A 9,160-nucleotide genomic window follows, 5' to 3' on the forward strand; every position below is an offset into this window, starting at 1 on the left:
AGATCTGGAGGTGTAGAGGCTATTCCATTAATAAAATACAAACTGGCCAAGAGATTGAAGCTCCCAGTAAAGGATGTGAATGGGCTCAGTAGTGTATGGTTAACTTCCAAAACAAAAAGTCCCTGGAACAGAAGCCACAAGGATGGTTGGAGTAGGAAAAGACTGTTGAAATGGTTGAGTGGAGCATGATCAAGTGAACCATCAGTATGAGCAGGAATGGAACATACCCGAGGAAGTGCAAGAGGGTTCAGCATATTGATGTGGAGTGAACTCTTGTCCAGCATTTAAATGTTGGAAGCCCTGTCTTAATTGAAAAATGTATCTCAATCAAAGAGAACAGCATCAAAGAAGAAAAAGAGGCAGTAAGGGAATGCAGGAACTAGTACAGGTAATTTCCAGTCACTGCAACAATTCCTTGAATAGATGCTCACAAAAGGTCCACTGTTGGAGACACACGAGGGCAAGCCCCCAAAAAATGAGGGGTTCTAGGGAAGCCAGAGTCCCCAGAAGTGAAAGAACCTATCATGCAGGGAGTAAACAAGAAGTAAAACCTGATGACAAGATATGTCATAGCTCACAGGCAAGGAAGGTAGTCTGAAATCGAGTGAAACAAGAGAAGAAGAAAATGCCCAAAAGTACACAAATGTGAGAAAGGACTTAGATCCTAAGATTAATTCCCCCAACTGAGTAGCCACTATAAAAGAAAGGAGACAGAAGAAGAGGGAACATCTGCAAAGGAGCTAACAGATATAAATAGTCAAGAAAAGATGGATGCTAGTTCCAGGTCACAGATTTGGCAAGTAAAAGCCCTTATGATACCAACAAAGGGAAGAGCAAGGAATGGAAAGACGCAAAAAAAAAAAGACAGAGAAAACAAAAGAAGAAAGAGCTAAGAGATATGTAAAAATAATTCTGACACATCAACCATAGCTAACCACATACCAGGTGAAAAAAAAAGACCACAGATGAGGTCAAATGGAGGAGAAAAGGAAATGAGAAGAAAAGTGGAAACAAGAGAGGAAAGAGATTAAAGTGAAAAAATGAAAAACAACTGTCAGCAGAAATTGAGATCAACAGCAGGAGAAGAGAAAGGTACCCACAGAAAAGTATGTGTGATAGTCACTGGCAAGAACAGTGGTCAATGAGGGTTCTGGTAGAGGGAAGATAGGGACAAAAAAGAAAAGCCTGTAATCCAGAATGGAAAGGTGGGAAGGAGAGTGAGCTAGATTAGGAATAGGAGTAAAGAAAAAATCTGGGAAGATAACAAGGACAGAAGTCACATAACATCTGACCAGGTCATCAGAGGGAAAGGAACACCATTGCTGACATTTGGGTAATGAAAGGGAGCCAGAAGAATAATAAGTACACAAGAAGGAAGGAAGGGATACAGTCAAGAGGAATGTAACCTGACCCAATGAATTGCAACAGCAAGGGAACAAAGTACAGATGGATAAAGCAGAAGAAGAAGAAGTGGAATAGGCCAAACAGATAAAGGAACAAATGTCTATAGAAGTCATCGGAAGCATTAAGAAATGCCACATATAAAGGTGGAGGTGGGAGAGAAATACAGAAGGGTACAGAGAAAAAGACAAAAAATGCAAATTAGAGGAACTAGAAAGTGAAATAAAAGAAAAATAGGCTCAATCCCCAAGCTGGCCAGAAAGATAATAATGACAGAGAACTTGGAAAAGAAAAGGAAGAAAGTCTATAAATAGGACAAAAGGAGTCACAAATGTGAGAGATACAATGCATTTGGGAGTGAGAAAGGAGCTTGTACATAAAAGAAACAGTACAAAACCTAATAACTAGCAAGGAGAAATGACAAGATGAACCCAAGAATCATGTGTCAGAGAGTGAAAAAACAAAAAATAATAAACAAGAGAGGCAAAAGAAATAGAGAAGAATATGCCTGAGAAGGAGTCATTTCATGAATGATAAAGTGCTACTCAAAGCAAATAGGATGAAGGTTGTAGTCTAACAGATCATTCCAGACTCAGGAGAAAGAAATTCAACCAACGTGAGGGGGAGAAGGAGGCCCATTAAGCATGTGGTTGTCCAAAACACATTGAACAAAGACTGCAATGATCCTGACAGTTAACGAGCTTCCAAAGGCTACAGCTGAAACAAGGCCTAAGTGTGATTTATACTTGCACTCAGAAGTAAGTATAAATCACTGTCAGTTGAGAATACATGATAAAAATCTGAAAGCCTTTGAAACAAAAGCTAAGGAAAATTAAAATTAAAGTTTCAATGAAGCAAATTTAAAATACATCTGTGCTCTGCAGTGCTGAGGAAAAGAATGAAGATTCACAAGTGCAAATGCAGAGGGGGAGTTAGTGCGCATGGAGGTATATCACCCTCATATTGGTGGATGGCTTTCGTTGCATGATGACATCATCATACAGTGGTGCTATTCACATAAAATCATGTGAAATTAAGTGAAAGTTGCCTTAAGGCTAGTAGCATGCAAATCTCTTTGGCAGATACAAATGAGGAAAATAGCTATATCTGTATGAAGAGGAGAGTTATCATTTCAGAACTATAAATTTTTACTGAAACATCTTTTGATATTCATTTATGAGGATCTAGAAAGCACACAAGTAAAATCTGAAACCTGTAAGGTGAAAAAATATTTTTAAACTTAATATGAAAATCATCTTGCCCTTAGACTAGTCAGAGTGTGACTCCATAAGTTCACAGTCAAATCTTTAGTAAAAATACTTTATTAAAAAAATCTGATTTTTTTATATGTATAAGCTTTCCAATTTGTTTATAATGCACTAACTACATTACAAGTTATAGTAAGTATAGTTTCATGGTTACATGATGGTTTTAAGCTTGATCAAAATAATCAAGCCCACATAGAAGATTAAACTTACCAAAGCTGCAAGTATGCTTAAAAGCTAAAAGTACAAAAAAACATCATCAAAATACTGTATGGATCCAGGGGATTTTAAGTTCATGGTAAATAGATATTCATACATTAAACACTTAATTCACAATATACCCAAGAACAACCACTTAACTTAGCATTGTGATTACATTTGTTCTCAGTAGCATGTTTAAACCATATTTCCTGTACTTGAATAGTGGACCTAAAGTAAATGATCTTCAGGTACGTAGTGGGGCCTATGCACACATAATTAGGAATATCAAAATAAAATACAAGATTCAACAGAAAAGTAAACAATTTATATGATACCATACTGCACCTAGGCTACCAAATATCAATAGAATACTGTGTGTTTTCATGACTTTGCCAAGGATGAATGTCAAATTGTTTTCCATATGAATTATGAAAATTATGCATTATTACAATATACACAAGGGGTCAATGAAGTGGGTTAAGATCTTTAAATTTTGTTCTGACTAAAGACTGTAAATTTGAAATCCTTGATGGCCCACATCATTTTACTGAGACCAATACTCTTATTGTCTTAGCTAGTAGAGATTACATCCCAAACAGACAACTTCCCATTCTGATATTATTTAAAAGCATTCTCAACTTGGAACAAGTCTCACCTTTAAGTCAATATAAAATAAGACACGAACATCAATACATAAAAACACACACAAACATATATACCACTATCATTTCAGCAAACTAACAAACATGTATGTATAACATAGATTGTTTGGTTTACCATTCAAACAGTTGTATACAATGACTATTAATCAGGTACCAATTTAATAAATAGGAGTGTTAAAAAAGTTCCCAAGCCTGGGCTTCAACCTAAGCTTCCACTATAGCTCTATGCCTATCAACTGAGATGGAAGGATTCAAGTCTTAGTTAAGTACGATTCAAAAGAAAAAAAATTAAATGAGAGGAGTACTTAATAATTGTTATATATTTGCATGTCTGTTTCATGATAGGCAATACAAAGTACATATTTCAATTGACACTATGAGAAAAACATTATGTGCTATCAATTTTCATACTCTTTAAAAACAATGAAAGTTTTAAGCAGAACAATCAGAACTCATTATAAAATACTTATATCTTTTGGTTAATAATATTTAATATAAAACTGGTAAATCTGAAATTTCTACCAACTATCAAGCATACATATAAATCTTATTCTTGTAAGTTCCAAAAGATAACGAATTTTGTGGAAATTACAGGCACTAGGTCTGAATGACATTGTTTCCACAACTTCATTCTGAACCTAAATTTATGAACCATAATGTGATGCAAGTTTCATTTAATATTACTAGTTGAGGATACTCATTAAGGAAGTAAATACTGTATAGAGGATAATGCTAGATAATATTCCCCTTCCTTGTTTCTTTTGTTAGCAAATTCCCAATAACCTCATTAGATGCTAATTGTATACTCTGCCTTGTGGAAAGTAATAATTGACTCAGTTAACTGATTAAGCACTAGTGTCTTTAAATTCAAAGTCAAAAGTCTATAGGAAAGTGAACAAAGTGCCTATTTCAGGATATTTCTTATCCCCTTCTTGGTCAAAAACTCTAAAACAAAGTAGCCTAGGTATATTGTAATTGAAGCAGCCAATCCTGGGTGATGAATGTTAACACACACATACACATAATGGATTGTCTTTATAGTAAGATAAGGTATTAATACAAAGAAACTCACTGTCTGACTTTCTGTAGTCGTTGTTCTTCTACTTTTAAGTATTGCTCCAATGTTTTGATTATTTCTCCTTCTGTATGAAGAAGTTTCTGGAGGTCTACAAGTGCTGTAAACACATCAGCTTTGGCTGGCCAAGCAGTACAACTCAGCAGGAAGAAATACAAACAGATTGACGCACAATACATGGCACCAGAAATGAGTAAAATGTAAAAATACACTGGTAAGTTTATCACAGTCTCAGAAAAGGTTAGCTATAATTGAAAGAAAATAAAAAGATGTCAGGATATAATAGTTAACACTTTGCATAATAACATATTCACTTCAGTGAACAATAAATATCTGTAAGTTAATCACTCCAAATTAATTAAACTAGTTAACTGTTTTTTTCTTTGAATAAAGCATTTAAAATGTTTCACAACTGGTAATTAAACAATATCTCTCTTCTTCAACTCATGCAAAAATGTTTGAATTGCAAATTCAGCAAGATGGATTGGCATTAAATTACCCCTTGGATACTATTATAACAAGCTCTGTGGAACTAAAAAGAAAAAGAAAAAGTTACTCATCAATGCTTTATGCTTTTCACATAATGAATCTTTGATCTGGCCTTCAGTGATAGTGCTCAACAGTAATCATATATAAAATACTACGAACATAAGAAAAGCAGTTTATAAGAGTTTCGCTTTCTCAAATTTATTCTCCACAGAGATAAAGCTTGTGACCTTCAACTCCAAATTAGCACTCATTTAAAAGTTCAAAGATAAACCAAAAGCCAAGTTTATTGATGCAGATCCTCGGTTTATGTGGCTTTCATACTGAACTCAATATAATTTCTCTATAAAACTAACAGTGAAAATCAGATAAATTCCTCAATTACAAGTGACATTTTAGTACTGTTAAGAAAACATATATATCGCTGCATGCTAAACAAAAAAATACTTTCTGATTTCTCTAAAACATTTTACCAAAAATATCACTTGTCAGTGATACATGAAAAATTAACGTTCCAAGAATTGAATCTTTCAAGCAACAAAAATATGATTTCACTTAGTGCTACTTTAGAAAAAAAATAAATATATATATATATATATATTTCCATACTGACCTTAAAAATTACACTGGAAATTGGATACAGGTGTACTGCATATAATAAACCTACTTCTTTAAGGAAAATCTGCAGAATCTTATAGTATCTCACAAACTGAAAATGCGTAAAAGAATGCAGTCTCAAATTTCTACCATGTACGTGTGCAGGTAGCTATCTGACATCTTTATGAAACAGGTATAAACAAAGTTCGAGAGAAAAAATTAAAAAGTGACACATAAATCACAAAGAAACTGGTCTAGTACACAGAAAACAAAACACAGTAAATGAGCTGGTCTTCAAATTTTTTGAAACAGTATGCAACGTCTTTAACCCAAATTTTTCATAATTACTGGGCTTTTATTTGGGATTTCCCTAAACAAGATATTTTCTTTAACCAGTTTAGTTAAAACCAGAGGTATAATTTGTGTAGATAGTGACTTAGATTACAGGTAGTAATCTCACACATATACTGACAAATTTATTCTTCTAAAGAAATATATGCATCCTTCGGCTATCTATATTTGTTAGTACTGTCCCAGCACGAGTCAGGAAAAATCTACTTGTAAAATATTAGAAGTACTTGGTATCACTAGTAGTCAAGAATACTGGAAGCAAACATGCTACTCACAAAATAAGGATTTGGGGATTCCACAATACTAGAGAACCACTTTTTATAGTTGATGTTGTTTTTTGACCTTAATAAGACCTTTTTACATGTATATAAAGTACCACACATGAGATAAATTAACAAGTTTGGTAGTTACAAGTTAAGTGGAAAGTAAATGAGAATCCCCCAGTATATTTTGTACATTATCTGTTTTTTATTTATTAGTAATTCAATTCTCCTATTCACCCTTTTAAAAAAAGGCTCTTCTTTGAGAGACAAACTTTTAAAAACAATGTGTTCCCTTTCAGTTAGCTTGAATTAACTAACAAAAACATCCCAAAATTCATTAATTTTTTTTTTTATAGTTAGATTATTCATCCAAACTTTCATAATATCTAAATATTTGGATGTCAGGCTTTTTAAAATTAAAGATATTATTAACATTAATTCCACAATAGCTTTTAAATAAAAATGACAAAGTATTAATCAACCATTATCAATAACAGTGTTCTTGTACAACTAAATTTCTAAACATATTCTACTCGGTACTAGGAACAAAGCCAAAAATATCACCTTCCCCAATAGGGTCTTACAAAGCTTACGGAGAAAGGAATATCCCAGAACTCCAAGAAAAATCTTCAAAACATATAACAAATGCAAAAAAGCCAACTTATTTAAAATTAAAGTTTCCAATAATAATCCTACTTTTAATGGCAGCATAACTAATGTTAACATTTTCATTACCTAAAAATGTATTTCAAATAGATACTTTCACCTCTACACTGCTAAAAATTATACCTATTATCCAAATATTGCTATTATGTTTGCTTATTGTTAAGCCCAAAGCTACATAATTGGCTATCTTTGATCTGCCCAATTTTAGTCTTATATAGTTGTTGTTTTTTGTAATTTGAGTTCATTCAGCTTCGGTGATTTGGAAGAAGGGTTTGTGATTCAACTGCAATTTCAAACGTCTTGGGTTCGATAGCCATTGCCACCACATTTGCTCGCCCTGTCTTTTTTATGGCAATTTGGCAAAGCTACTTAGTTTATCTGCCACTGATGACTAGAGGCAAGGCAACTCTGAGAGCACCCACCATCAATATTTGTTCTTTTTGAACTGCTGACATACGAGAATGCAAGTGGCTAGCAGTACCCTCCATACCTGCCAACTCTTTTTGTTTGTTTTTGAATTTCTGAGTAATGATAAGGCAACTGGCTGGCGGCACCTGCTACCACTATTTTTTTTCTTTTTTTGATTGTTTTGGTTTGTTTTAATTTCGCACAAAGCTACAGGAGGGCTATCTGCATTTAGCAGTGTAAGACTAGAGGGAAGGCAGCTAGTCATCACTACCCACTGCCAACTCTTGGGCTACTCTTTTACCAACGAATAGTGGGATTGACCGTAACATTATAACGGCCCCATGGCTGAAAAGGCGAGCATATTTGGTGTGATGGGGATTCGAACCTGCGACCCTAAGATTGCCCGAACCACCTGGTCATAGAGGGAAAGTAACTCTGGCATCAGTCAATGGTGTCACACTCACATTTAACTATTAACAACAGTAACAACACAAATTTAAGTTAAATTAACTTAAAATTCAGCAACATCCACCTTAACGGCTTAAGCTTTAATACTGGTGATGTTAATAATATTAAATTTACAAAAGTTCATAATGTGACCATAGCCCAAACATCGGGCTAAATGTATCTCAATAGCTGTTAAATTAGTCTATTCTAAAAGTAAAACGTAATTAAACTGATGTTGTTAATAAAATAATAAACAAAATTTCACATAATGACATTGTATTTGGAATGCGTCAAGTGCTATATAACTTAAAGGTTTAGCGTACTATTACTACGTCTAACGGCCTAATGATAGCAAAGTCCAAGCGATCGAACAAAAATTCTTACCTAATTTTTTTCAGTTTGGCGAAGCTCTAATACATATTTTCCTTAATTTGTATTAAGTTCTAGTTCTACACATTCATAAAAAATCACTCGGAAACTTTCATCTATAACTACCAAAAACCACTTCGCCTTAGTTTAGAGTTAGACCGACGGCCAGTAATTCAAACGAATCAAAGTTTTACTTGCTCACTCTTACAAATAAAGTTTCTACCGCTTGATCTTCCCACCCACGCATAAAGAAGTCGTATATGACACCCAAGCTTAACCACAAATTGCTGCATCGTACACCCTCTGTTGGTCTGCTTTTATGTTTTGGTCCATGATTTCCGTGATCCAGACACGAAGTGGTGAACGTGTCTAGACCATACACGAAGAGGGACTTTCTAGGCAATATTCAAGTTAAACAAATGTTTCTTAATCCAAGGACATCGTGTATTGTTGCAGTTTAGTCCAGCAGATACCAGAAAACTTAATGCTCTTTCTTTGTCTAAACAGATACTTGGTCTGTATTTTGTTTATATACAACATATCTTTATACTTTCTAATAGCAAAATAGATTTTGCGTGTAATACATTTAACCCTCGCTTTTGTGTATCTTGCGCTGGTACCCTACTTAAAACTGTCATTTTTTTCCATTTTGATCCACGTAATTTCTTATCAAAGTTTTGTTTGTGTGTTGCTAAGTAAAAGCTATATAATGAGCTATGTGTGCTGTACCTACCGCAGGTATCGAAACCCGATTTTTAACATTCTAAGCTCCCAATCTTACTTCTGAGCCACCCGGGGGCGTTATTAAAGTCTCGTTAAGAATTAATATTTCATTAGTACAATTGAATAAACCTTCCAACTTTTTTTTATTAACGATACATTTATAATGACATTTAAATACTGAGCCATCAGTGGGCCTTATTAAAGTCCAGTAATTAATAATTCGTTTGTATGAATCCCCCCTCTCCT

At 34.1% G+C, this 9,160-nt stretch overlaps 1 protein-coding gene across 2 annotated transcripts in view; it reads right to left on the reverse strand.

Moving 5' to 3' along the window:
- Positions 1 to 8,924, reverse strand: part of LOC106464474 (prolyl 4-hydroxylase subunit alpha-1-like) — a 42,240-nt gene extending 33,316 nt beyond the window's left edge. Inside the window, exons 1-2 of one of the 2 annotated variants that reach the window (XM_013924652.2) lie at positions 8,207 to 8,924; positions 4,602 to 4,849 (exon numbers count right to left, since the gene is read on the reverse strand). In XM_013924652.2, coding sequence (XP_013780106.1) covers positions 4,602 to 4,783 — 182 coding nt within the window. In that variant the 5' untranslated portion in view covers positions 4,784 to 4,849; positions 8,207 to 8,924. Of the gene's footprint in view, positions 1 to 4,601; positions 4,850 to 5,703; positions 5,793 to 8,206 lie in introns of those variants that run through there. The other variant, XM_013924797.2, reaches the window with a different exon arrangement.
- Positions 8,925 to 9,160: the final 236 nt, after the last annotated feature.

The sequence above is a fragment of the Limulus polyphemus genome, unplaced genomic scaffold (genome assembly GCF_000517525.1).
Source record: "Limulus polyphemus unplaced genomic scaffold, Limulus_polyphemus-2.1.2 Scaffold1, whole genome shotgun sequence".
Taxonomy (NCBI): domain Eukaryota; kingdom Metazoa; phylum Arthropoda; class Merostomata; order Xiphosura; family Limulidae; genus Limulus; species Limulus polyphemus.